The 13,712-nt window shown below is 43.0% G+C and overlaps 1 protein-coding gene across 8 annotated transcripts in view; it reads left to right on the top strand.

Moving 5' to 3' along the window:
• ELAVL2 (ELAV like RNA binding protein 2) overlaps positions 1-13,712 on the top strand; it is a 261,383-nt gene that overhangs the window by 194,518 nt on the left and 53,153 nt on the right. For all 8 annotated transcript variants that reach the window (XM_075316754.1, XM_075316739.1, XM_075316748.1 and 5 more), the window contains exon 5: positions 4,809-4,962. In XM_075316754.1, the coding sequence (XP_075172869.1) occupies positions 4,809-4,962 (154 nt within the window). The remainder of the gene's footprint in view (positions 1-4,808; positions 4,963-13,712) is intronic.

Below are 13,712 nucleotides of genomic sequence, written 5' to 3' on the forward strand. Positions count from 1 at the left end.
TTCGGCTGCTGTGTTTGACAGCTAAGCAGCGATCATAATAGCGACATACAAGGTCGCTGCTACGTCACAGAAAATGGTGACGTAACAGCGACATCGTTGTCACTGTCGTTTAGTGTGACCCCAGCTTTAGGCTGGCCACAATAAAAGGCCACTCTAAAATGTAAAGTTTTATCACACAGCACAATGCCACAGATGTCCCAAGTCTTGAGGGAGTTTGCAATTGGTATGCTGACTGCGGGAATGTCTACCAGATCTGTTGCCTTTGAAATGAATTATAATTTCACTACCATATGTTATCTTCAAAGGTGTTTCAGAGAATTTGTCAGTAGATACAACTGGTCTCACAACCACAGACCACGTGTAACCATACCAGCCCTAGATGTCAACATCCAGCATATTCACCGCCAAGATTATTTGAGGCTAGTCACTTGGACAGCTGCTGCAAAAACTGGTTTGCATAACCAAATAATTTTTACACAAACCGTTTTTGGGAGCTCATCTACATGCTAGTCATCCTCATCGTGCTTCCACCTGACTGCAGTTAGTCAGGGGTATGATATGGGTAGCTAATACAGGTGCATTTTATTGATGCCATATTGAATGTACAGAGAAACTGTGAGATCCTGAGGCTCATTGTTACGCCATTCATCAACAACCTCATGCTACAGCATAATTCATGGCTCCTTGTTGCAAGGATGTGTACACAATTCCTGGAAGCTGAAAACATCCCAGTTCTTACATGGCCAGCTTAAATCACCCAATATGTCATCCATTGAGCATGTGTGAGATTCTCTGAATCGACAGATACGACTGCATGTTACAGTTCCTGGTACAATCCAGCAACTTCACACAGTCCACAGTTAACAACCTGATCAACGCTATGCGAAGGAGATGAGGTATATTGTGTGAGGCAAATGGATGTCACACCAGATACTGACGGTTTTTCTGATCTCCCACCCCTCCTGGACCCCCACCAGTACTGTAGAACTGCACATTTTAGAGTGACCTTTTATTGTGGCAACCGACACGTTCAATAATCAAGCTATCTAATCAGCATCTTGAAATGCCGCACCAGTGAGGTGGGTGGTGTGATGCTAGCCACCACTTATAGGGAGTGTGAGCAGGAGCGTAGCCAGAAAAGCCAGGGTCTGTTAACAGAAGGATGCGTATAAACGGAAGAAGACAGAGGCGTACTCAAGAAGATATGAGCGTTATAATTCCAGGAGAGCATTGTAATAAGTTCAGGGAGAAAGCAGAAACGTAGTTAGGTAAGTCAGAGGTCAAACAGGCAGGAGGTCACGACAGGAACAGGGAGCCGAAAGAGACGAGTCAAATAATGGTCCGGGGTCAGAGAAGAAAGATCAGAACAGACACACAAACAAACAGCACAACTGCAGAACCAGAAAATACAACTGGCGATGTCTTGGTCGAGCATGCTTTGTAAAGAAGCCTGAGCAATAACCAGGGAGACGGGACACCTGAGTAATCAGCACCAACATGGAATCCTGTGCTGTCAAACACACTACTAGCTAGTAACACAGGAAAGTGTAGCCGAGCATCTCCATAAACAAGATGCTCTGCATAGAGAAATTGTGACATGTGGAAAACCTGAGTAATTAGCACCAACATGGAATCCTGTGCTATCAAACACACTGGTAGCTTAGTAACACAGGAAAGTGCAGCAGAGCATCTCCAAAGGGAAAATGCTCTGCACAGCAGAATCGTGACAGATGGGTTATCTTGAAAAAAAGGGTCTCTAAGGCTGCTTTCACACATCCGGTTTTTGCTGTGCGGCACAATCCGGCTCTTTGCAGAAAAAACGAAACAGTTTTTTTTGCCGCCGGTTGCATTTTTTCCGCATAGACTTTCATTAGTGCCGGATTGTGCCGCATGGCCTTGCGTTCGGTCCGGTTTTTGCCGGATGCGGCATATTTAGCCCATGCGGCGGCCGGATGGAACGTTTTTTTTTTTTTTGTCCGGCGAAAAAAAGCACATTGCGCCGCATCTGGCCAATGTGGCGCTTTTTCCAATGCATGCCTATGGACGCCGGATGCGGCAAAAAACGCATCCGGCCGCCGCATGCGTTTTTTTTGCACTGCGCATGCTCAGTAGCGTGCCGCAACCGGCAAAAACCGGACGGGCCGCATGTAAAAACTTATGCAAGGGATGCGGTTTTTTTCGCTGCTTCCGTTGCATAGGTTTTAGAGACTGATTTTGCCGCACGGCTAAAACCGGATGTGTGAAAGCAGCCTGACACATTTAGACTTTGTGATCAATATTTGAGAAAACTGCCTTTTGTTTACATAGAAAAATTGTTAGATCTTAAGTTAAGCTCATGAAAAATGAAAGCGAGAACAAGTATTGCATTTATATTTGTGTGTATTTATAATATATATAGATATAGATATAATATATATATATATCTATATTATAGAGAGAGAGAGAGATATATATAGAGAGATAGATATATATATATATAGAGAGAGATATATATGTATAGAGAGAGATATATAGAGAGAGAGAGATATATAGAGAGAGATAGATATATATAGAGAGAGATATATATATATATATATAGAGAGAGATATAGAGAGAGATATAGAGAGAGATATAGAGAGAGATATAGAGAGAGATATAGAGAGAGATAGCTATTTAGTATACACAGTGTATGTATGATTGAGATGTGCATTTTGATGTCCTGTATGCATGTGAAATATATAGTTTAGCACAATAGTGAGTACACCCTTCTTTTTTTGTAAATATTTTAACTTTTTTTCAGACAACACTTAAATGTAATGTGTAAATTTGGGGTGCCCTCTAACTCAACACCCTACCATTATAACAACTTAACCGCTGGCAACAAAAGTGAGTTCACAAAGTGAAAATTGACATATTGTGCCCAAAGTGTCAATTTTGTTTGTGTCCACCATTATTTTCAAGCACAGCCTTAACTCTCTTGGGCATGGAGTTCACTAGAGCTTCACAGGAGCCACTGGAATTCTCTTCCATTCCTCCATGATATCACGGAGTTGGTGGATGCTAGAGACCTTGCACTCTTCCACCTTCTGTTTCAGGATGTCCCACAGATGCTCAGCAGGGTTTAGGTCTGGACATTTGCTTGGCTTTCCTTCCTTGTTGAGTGTGGTAGTGACTGCCTTCTGAACATGTCAAGTTAGCAGTCTTCCCCATGATTGTGTAGCCTACTGTACCAGACTTAGGGACCATTTTAAATGCTTAAGAAGCCTTAGCAGGAGGTTTTGTTATTAGAAAATATTCTAATTTTCTGAGGTAATGAGTTTTGGGTTTTCATTGGCCGTAAGCCATAGTCATCAACATTAGCAGAAATAGATCACTTTGTAATGACTCTATATATGGGTTTCCCTTTTTGTATTGAATTACTGAAATTAACTTTTCTCATACTACTGGTAAGCTGCTCTTCGGGGGCTTAGTGTTGCTAGGCTCCATGGAGCAGCCCATCCACCTGTTCTTGGACTGCAGGGAAGTCGCTGCCAGGCTAAGTTCACACAGGGCATCTTTTGCTGCATTTTTTGATACGTTTTTGAGGTCACAAAGATGCACCAAAATGCATGCATTTCCTTCTCCCAGCAAAGTTTGAGATTTTGATTTTGCTGTCCACACTAGGCAACTTTTATTGGCTGCATTTTTGAAGATGCAGCCATGCAGCATGTAAAGTTTTTGTTATTGTCACGTTTTTGAGCCCTCCACTGAATAGATTTGACTTAACAAAAAAAAACGCATTGGGGAAAATGCGGTAAAAACGCATTGCGTTTTTTGTGTTTTTGCCACGGTGCGTTTTGGTGCATTTTAAGATGCAATCAAGATGCACTGACATTAAAGATGCCGCATGTGAACATAAACCTAGGGGGCTGACTGCTGTTCTCGTACTGCAGGGAAGCAGCTCTTAAGGGACTGACTGTTGCTTCGCACAATTGTTTTAGGCCATCCCCCTGTTCTTGGACTGCAGGGAAGCAGCTCTTAAGGGGCTGACTGTTGCTTGGTACCATGGAGCAGGCCATCCCCCTACTCTTGGACTGCAGGGAAGTTGCTCTTAGGGGGCTGAATGTTGCTAGGCACCAGTAGCAGGCCCATGATGTGTTATATAACGTCTCGGAGAGGGAGCAGACAAGAGCAGCTCCAGCATTACTCTGAATTATAGGCACAGGAATAGCATAGTGCATCTTGTATATAGTTTTAGGCTATGTGCGCACGTTGCGTACTGGCCCTGCAGAAATTTCTGCAGCGATTTAAAGAGCACACATGCGCTTCAAATCGCTGCAGAAACAAAAGCCGATTTCATGCGCTCTGCATGTAGCCCTTCCCATAGAGCAGGGACTGCATGCAGAGCGCAGGAAAGAAGTGACATGTCACTTAGAACGCGCGCTTCGGGCAGCAGCCGAAGCGCTGCGCTCTAATACGCCTTGTGCGCACGGCTCCTGCACAATCTCCATAGATTGTGCAGGGGACGCAGGACGCATGCAGTTACGCTGCGGTGCAGATCGCAGCGTAACTGCATGCAATTACGCAATGTGCGCACATAGCCTGAGGACAGTGACAGTAGAAGAACTTCATCTCCCTTGAGTACTCTTAAGTTGGTTGACCAAGTAAAACCTGTAGTTCTTGTGGGTTAAAATAAACCTCTATAATAAAATACAACACCACAGATTAGCAGCAGGCGTGAACAGAAAATGCTTGCTTTTTAATTCTTCAATCTTTTTAATACAGAGTTTTAACATTCAGTCTGAAACCTTTGGCTAATTTTTTTTTTTTTGTTTGGGGCTTTTGTTAAGGTCTCGTATGCTCGTCCCAGTTCCGCATCTATTAGGGATGCCAACCTGTACGTCAGTGGACTTCCAAAAACAATGACACAGAAAGAATTGGAACAGCTATTCTCCCAGTACGGTCGCATTATTACATCTCGTATTCTTGTTGACCAAGTCACTGGTAAGTAGACAATAATGGTATCACTCTTATTCCGCTGTACTGTCAAGCTATAAAATATTCTCCCCTCAAATACAGCAGACTTGCCTCCAGAACATATCAAAGGTGGTGATATGTGGGCCAGAAAATGCAATTTTCTGCTGGAGTTGTTCATAAATATGCATGTACAAAAATAGATTGTTAAATGTAGTGAGCCAGTCTGAGTCATTTCCACCCTGAAGGTGCAGGTTTGGAATCATTATCATGACTTGTAATAAATTTACAACTGCTATAATCTTAATTTCTAAGCTGCTGTGAAGAAATAGTGCCCTGGCTCCTTCTTAAAATGCTAATAAACAATCTTCTTTTTTGAAAGTGAATTTTTTTGCAGAAATGTGCAGCTGATTCTATGAGGCAAACATGAGAAACTAGGTCCTAGCTGCTAATTAGTAAGAGATGTAATGGTTTTATTTAGTTGAATGTTAGCAAATTAGGAAATGTTATTACTCTAATTCACCATTCATTCCAGGGTGCTACATATGTGAAGAGGGTATCAATAGATAGAATATATGAAATCAGTTAACTGCGACCTTGTGACAGGAGCCCACCATCATTGTCTTACAATCCACAAGGGATAGGGAAAAAGACAAAGTAAGGCTACATGCACATGCTGCATCTTTTACTGCATTTTTTTTATTACGTTTTGTGGTCAAAAAGATGCACTCAAATTACATGTATTAACTCCCCCAGCAAAGTCTGAGATTTCTATTTTGGGGTCCGCCCAGTGCATCTTTTTTGGCTCCGTTTTTGAAGATGCAGCATGTTAATTCTTTTTGCAGTTTGTTTTTGCGTTTCGGAGGACTGGCAGATCAATGCCCCGCTGACTCTTGGTCGGCGGGGAATTGATCCCTTGTATCTGGCCAGATGCCGGGCCCCATGTGCAAAGGGGTAGGAGCAAGCACTTAATACTTACAGAATCACTAGCGTGGCTGTCACACTGCTCCCGTGGCCGCTCATTTACTTCTCAGGCCACTCATTACCTTCATTGAATATGTTCTGCTTCTCCTGCCCACTGGCGTCTGTGATTGTATGCAGTCAGACACGCCCCCACACTGAGTGACAGCATGTCTGACGCCTCCAATCAAATGCCAGTGGGCTGGTCTATATTGTACAGTTAAATAAGAAAAAATTGGCATAAGGTCTTCCCCCATATTGTGATACCCAGCACAGATAAAGATATGGCTATAGGCTGCAGCCCCCAATCATGCGCTTTTCTTGGCTGGGGATCAAAATAAAAGGAACAGCATGCAGTTTGTTTTGTTTTTTTTTAAATGTAAAAAAACTGCGTGTGGTCCCCTTTTATTTTGATACACAGCTAAGATAAAGCCCGACAGCTGTGGGCTGGTATTCTCAGGCTGGGGAGACCCATGGTTATTGGGTGCCCCCTGACTAAAATATCAGCCTGCAGCTGCCTGGATTTGCAGCATCCCGATTGCCCTGGTGTGGTGGCAATCAGGGTAATAAAAATTTAATGACAGCCCACAGCTGCCACTAAGCCCTAGATAGTAATGGGAGGCGTCTGAGACCGCCCTATATCACTAATCTGTAAGGGAAAAAGAAATAAACACAAACTCCAAAATAATCCTTTATTCGGAATAAAACAAAAAAAAAAAACCTCTTTCACCACTTTATAAACCCCCAAAACACCCCTGCAGGTCTGATATAATCCACATTAGGTCCCACGATGCTTCCAGCACTGCTACATCTGAAGCTCACAGCGATCTCCATAGAACATTACTGCCTGCTGTGAGGTTCAGGCAGAGACTGTTCGTGTGCTGGATATGAAAAATGAGGGTGACCCCACATCATATTTTTACCAAAAAAATCGCAGTATCTATCAAGCTATTCTGTTCTTTCTTTCTATTTATTCTATATGTTCTTTCTTTCTATTCTTTCAATTTTTTGTTTTCTCGCTATCAATTATCCTATCCTAACGTAATGTTTCTCATTTAAAAAACTTATAAAAAATGCATTAACAAAAACATGTCAAAATGTCATGTGTTTGTGACCACAGGCAGGATAAAAGATGCACCCAGAAAAAGATGCAGCATGCGCACATAGCCTAAAAGGTTTGAAACAGCTCTGCTGGTAATGAGGTGGCAGTGAAGTTACTGCGGGTTGTAGGCTTTCCTGGAGAGGAGGGTTTCCAGGTGGCATCTGAAGGCTTCAGCCATTTAAAACCATTTGAAACCGTATGCGGAGTTACTGCATTCCAGATACTTGGGGATGCTTGTATAGATATTTTGGAGACTGTTGCCTGCGTACCACACAAAAGCAGGCAAACAAGGGAGTTTTGTCAAGACTGGAGATGCATTTAAATCCTTGTATGTCTTTGGAATGATTTTCAGCAATTTTCTGGGAAATTACAACCAGTTAATGGATTTGCAAAAAGGAGAGGCCAGGAAGTAACAAGGTTAATGTTTATATCTCTGGCAGCAAAGTTAATTGGCGCAAGAGTGTTTTACAACCCTGATAGCTTGGGAGAATTACAGAAAATGTTGGTTGTTTGTATGTGTGACGGTATAGTGGAGAGAGGTAAAGAAGTCAGTGTGAGTTTTCTGCTGAACTGAAGTCAGTTGAAGAGAAGAGAACTGAGAATGAGTAGGTGGTTGTCAGAATGGAGGTAGTTTATAAAGTTATATAGGTAAACAAGGCAGTATTAGAAAATAGTGTATGCCCATCTACACTGGAGATCAAAATTGGAGAACACACAATTTCCTAAATGTTAAGGTCATCGTGTAGTTCTTTTGTGATTATATCCTAACATGAGTAAACTAGCAGTATTTTAAGCTTTTCAGAAATTGAATTTTTTCAAAAGCACATAATAAACCTGTAAATGAGATAAATGATAAAGAACACTGATCAAAATTCGTGAACACTTTCAGATACCTGCAAGTTATTGGTGTTAATCTGGTGGCTGGTGCGAATTTCCTTAATTATCTGACAAATCCTATTTAACTGTCAGCCTAAAGGTCCAGTCACACTAAGCAACTTACCAGCGATCCCAACAACGATAGGGATCGCTGGTAAGTTTCTAGGAGGTTGCTGGTGAGATGTCACACTGCGACGCTCCAGCGATCCCACCAGCAACCTGACCTGGCAGGGATCGCTGGAGCGTCGCTACACAAGTTGCTGGTGAGCTCACCAGCAACCAGTGACAAGCCCCCAGCGCCGCGTGGAAGATGCTGCGCTTGGTAACTAAGGTAAATATCGGGTAACCAACCCGATATTTACCTTGGTTACCACCGCACGGAGCTACACGTGCAGAGAGCAGGGAGCAGCGCACACCGCTTAGCGCTGGCTCCCTGCTCTCCTAGTTACAGCACACATCGGGTTAATTACCCGATGTGTGCTGCAGCTAAATGTGCACAGAGCAGGGAGCAACGCACAATGCTTAGCGCTGGCTCCCTGCTCTCCTAGCTACAGCACACATCGGGTTAATTAACCCGATGTGTACTGCAGCTAAATGTGCACAGAGCAGGCTCCTTGCTCTCCTAGTTACAGCACACATCGGGTTAATTAACCCGATGTGTGCTGCAGCTACATGTGCACAGAGCAGGAGCCGGCACTGACAGTGAGAGCGGAGGAGTCTGGTATCAAAGGTAAATATCGGGTAACCAAGGACAGGGCTTCTTGGTTACCCGATGTTTACATTGGTTACCAGCCTCCGCAGAAGCCGGCTCCTGCTGCCTGCACATTTAGTTGTTGCTGTCTCGCTGTCACACACAGCGATCTGTGCTTCACAGCAGGACAGCAACAACTAAAAAATGGCCCAGGACATTCAGCAACAACCAACGACCTCACAGCAGGGGCCAGGTTGTTGCTGGATGTCACACACAGCAACATCGCTAGCAACGTCACAAAAGTTGTTCGTTAGCAGCGATGTTGCTAGCGATGTTGCTTAGTGTGACGGGGCCTTAACTTTCCAATTTGCACTGACTTTGCAAAAATGGTGTGCCGTTTCAAAGTGACTGAAACCCTGTGGCAGCAGATTGTCCTGTTTAACACTAGAGCTACTGGACTCGTGACACCTATATAGAAATACATGGTGCAAAGTAGTCAAAATGACTACCTCAGTAGTTCTAGTGTTAAAGCCAAAGGGTTGACCCTATGTGCCATAGCATGAGAAGTTGTTCTTTCAAAGTCTGATTTTGAGAATATTGCAACTTTATATCACAATCTTTCAAGTCCCCCAAGAAGGCTGGTCACTCTCGAAAAACAAAAGCAAGAGAGGACAGGATAATGCAGAGAATGTTCATGGGTAATTGTTTCAATGCTACAGCTGAAATTGCTTGCCAGTTCAGCACCAGAGTAAGGATGTGTCACGACTTTTAAGAACATTTGGACTGAAAGCCCACTCTGCAGTGACTAAACCTCTCAATAAGCAGAAAGAATCAAAAGGAGCATGTTGTGTGGACAGAGAAGTGGTACACAGTTCATTTTAGTGATGAAAGCAAGTTTAATTTTAGTCTGGAACATTATGTTATTTGAGAGAGTCTGAATCCAAAGCGTTTTTAAGAAGTCAGTGAAAAGGGGGTGGAGGAAGTGTCATGTTTTGGGGAATGCCCTCTGTCACACAGCAAAACGGGTAAAGCAGTTCCTTGAAACAGAAAACATTGAAACAATGAAATAGCCAGTCCAGAGTCCTGATCTAAACCCAATATAAAGCCTCTGGAAAATTCTTGGTGACTGTTATGGCCGAGAAACCCACAACAAAGAACTGTCGAAGAGACTGGAAGAAGAGTGGACCAAAATCACAGCAGAGCATTGTGAGAGACTCGTGATGTCCTGTGGCCCCACAGATGTGCTGAAGTCATTCAAAGCAGAGGCCTGTACACTTCCTACTGATTGGTGACTGTTAACTTCAGAAAATGAAGTTATAATCTTTCTCTGTGCTACAGTCATTGTTGTTTTCTAATTATGATAATCACGTTTTGGGCAAAATAAAGGTTTTATGCTCATTAACTTTTGGATCTTTTGTAAAACACTGTTCTACTGGCATGGTGCACCCCTTACAAAAAACCTTCAAATGTTGAGCAATGTAGATTACATTACATTTTTTCTGAAAAAGCAAGTGATCATACATTGTTCTCTAATTTTGATCTCCAGTGTATGTTGAGAATCATTGTCTAAAATAAAAGGAAGGAGTGAGTGACAAGCATGGACTTAGCTAGTGCATTTCAATAGGTAGGTTGAAATTCCCCATTAGGCTATATTCACACAGGGCGTTTTTGCTGCGTTTTTGCATCGGTTTTAGCATGCTTTTTGTCTTGGTTTTATGCAAATCTATACTAATAAAACTGCCTACACAGTCCCAGCAAAGCCTGTGAGATTACAGAAATCTCATGCGCGCGCACACAACACATTTGCTGCGGTGTTTTCCCGACGATTTTGTGAACTGTCCTGGATTTTGCTGCATTATTAAAAGAATGAACATGTCCATTCTTTTCAGCGGTTTGTCTTTGTTTTTCACCCTATAACTGGGCGGACTTGCAGATACCCTGGATCTGCGGATTTAACCGGGTTAATAAAAAACCCAGTTCTTGTCCGTAATTCATCCAGGGTATCAGGCCGGACGCTGGTCCTCATATAAGTCTTTTAGCACAAAAATAGGGGGATTGGAGCAGGCGGCCAATTGTTACCGAATCACCGACAGGGTTGTACGCTGCCACCCTTTCACTTCCCGGGCCGATCATTACCTTCATTGCATATACACTGCTGACCATGTCCATCTGACGTCTGGTTAGACGCGCCCCTAGCCTGTGTGACAATGTCTGCCTGCAAACAATCACAGACCCGGTCTGCGAGTCTATCGTACAGTAAATATAAATTGAAAACAAATTGGCGTAGGGTCCCCCCTTATGATACCCAGCACAGATAAAGCACACCGCTACAGGCAGCACCCAACCGTACGCTTATCTTGGCTGTGTATTAAAATAAGAGGGACCCCATGCTTTTTTTTTGTTTTTATAGAGTGCGGTCCCCCCAGTTTTTATACCAGCCAAGAATAAAGCCTGACAGCTGGGGGCTGGTATTCTCAGGCTGGGGAGACCCATGTTTATTTGGTGCCCCCTCCAGGCCTAAAAATATCAGCCTGCTGCCGCCCAGGATTGTAGCAACCATTAGATGCGACAATCCCAGCACTTTACCTGGCTCTTTCTGATTGCCCTGGTGTGGTAGCAATCTGGATAAGGAATTAATGTCAGCCCACAGCTGCCACTAAGCCCTAGATTAGTAATGGAAGGCGTCTGATACACCCCCCCTCCCCCCCCCCGTTACTAATCTGTTAGTGAAAAGAAAAACAAACACTGAAAAAATCCTTTACTTGAAATAAAATAAAATAAAAAAACCCTCCTTCACCACTTTATTAACCCCAAACACCCGTCAGGTCCGACGTAATCCACACGAAGTCCCATGACGATTCAGCTCTGCTACATATGTGAAGTCAGCACGTTCATGGAACATGACTGAACGCTGTGAGTTTCAGGCAGAGTATAAGCGATCAGCGGTGATGTCACTTGGGTGATTTGCGGTCACAGCTGGAGGTACTTGTGACAGTAAATAGCTTGAGTGACATCACTGCTGATCGCATAGCTCATTCATTCTTTGCCTAGCGCTCACAGCAGACAATCGTGTTATATGCCGCTCATTGTGAGCTTCAGATGTAGCAGAGCTAGAATAGTCGTGGGACCTTGTGTGTATTACGTCAGACCTGCAGGCATGTTTTTAGGGTTAGTTAATGGTGAGAGGGTATTTTTTATACTTTATTTCAAATAAAGGATTTTTTTGGTGTTTGTATTTTTTCACTTACAGCTTAGTAATGGGTCTCATAGACTCCTATCATTACTAATCTGGGGCTTTGTGGCAGCTGTGGGTTGACATTAACTCCTTAGTACCCCAATTGCCACCGCATCAGGGCAATCAGGAAGAGCCTAGTAAAGTGCTTAGATTGTTGCATCTAATGGATGCAACAATTCTGGGTGACTGCAGACTGATATTTTTAAGCTGGGGGGGCGCCCAATAAACATGTTTCTCCCCAGCCTGAGAATACTATCCCCCAGCTGTTAGGCTTTATCTTGGCTGAGTATCGATACTGGGAGGACCGGATGCTGTTCTTTAAAATTAAAATTATTTAATAAACAAAACAAAAAAAACCGCATGGGGTCCCTCATTTTATTTTGCTACACAGCCAAGATAAGCGCAGGGCTGGGTGCTGCAGTCTGTATCTGTATGTTTTATCTGTGCTGGGTATCATAATATGGTGGGACCCTACTCCAATTTGTTTTTTTTTTACTTTTAGTACTTTTACTTTTAGCGATGCTGGAGACTGGTTAAGAATAGTGCGCTTGCTTTTTTTTCTTTATGCTTTTTTTTTTATTTTATTACCAGAGTGCCGGTTTCAGTTCAGTCCCGGCCCAGGCCCGTTACGTTTGAACCCCTGCGACTCTGGAATTTGTCTGGCCATCACAGAAGTGTAAAACGCCAACAAATTGCACCAAACGCCTGGCCATAAACCATACCAAAAAACGCAGAAAACCACCAGGAGACCCCCGGGAGACTTCTGCCACTAGATCAGGTTTTGGTCAGGAAAAAAATGCACCAAAAACACCTTGTGTGATCATAGCCTTATGGTGAGGATATCAATATTGTATAGGACCCTGTAGAAATGTTTGTAGGTGGTGGGGGGTCCCAGGGTTCCTTTTGACTGCTTCTTTGTGGTTAATAGGAGCATTAATAATAACACAGTAAATTTTCAAACCGTGATAAGAAAATTGAGAAAAAACAGGAATAGGAGATGTACCACTAGCATCACCACAATCGGTGCTAGACCCATTCGCAGTTGATTAGCAACCTGGATGCTGTTGTCATTACGGACTGCAGTCTCTTGATAGTTAATAGAGGCAGGGGAATCCTTCTTTAAGTCAATCAGCGTATCCGTGACCTAATTGAACCCAAGGCCAAATGCCCAGCGCCCCGTCACGGCACCCTCCTTTGCTGGGTCCTACACTACACTGCATCTTCTCTGGGTTTTTAAAAAAAATGACCATATTGAGTGAAAAATAAAAAAGTTGCGTCTCAGAAAAAGAATATCGAAAAAAAAAAAAAACGGAAAGCGAAAAATCGGCCGGTCGTGAAGGGGTTAATATAAACTTATTTTCAGAGGTAACTTTTTTTGTTCTTTTTTACTATAGTGGCACTCTGTGGCAGCTGGTTTTCTGCAAGATAAAATGGCATTTTCTGTAAAATTCATTTTATGTTCAGCTTTTTGATCGAGTTTTATTCCGCTTTTTTCAGTGTTCTGATGAAAAAAGTTTTTTACCATGTTTTTAATTTTTTTTTAAGCTGTTCACTGAAAGGCTTAAATAGTGGGACAGTTTTATAGATTGAGTTATGGACTCAACAATACCAAATACTTTTTCTTTTTTATATATATTGCCTGTCAGACCCTGCTGCTGGCTGCGTCTGACAGGCAACCATACATGGCAGACCCAGGGGTCACCATTTGACCTCCGGTTGCCATTACAACCCTTGGCTCCCCATTGATGGTGTCATGTCATGTGTGCCAGAGAGGTGAAGAGGAGTGAGCACTACATCTTATAAACTTCTATTTGCCGTAATCACTATTGATCTACCATTCTTCATCAGAATTCTGGTGATTGTTGCTGGTCTCGGGGTCGCAATCATCTCCTGATCACTGGCCATAGAAAAACATC

The sequence above is a fragment of the Anomaloglossus baeobatrachus genome, chromosome 1, assembly GCF_048569485.1.
Source record: "Anomaloglossus baeobatrachus isolate aAnoBae1 chromosome 1, aAnoBae1.hap1, whole genome shotgun sequence".
Lineage (NCBI taxonomy): Eukaryota > Metazoa > Chordata > Amphibia > Anura > Aromobatidae > Anomaloglossus > Anomaloglossus baeobatrachus.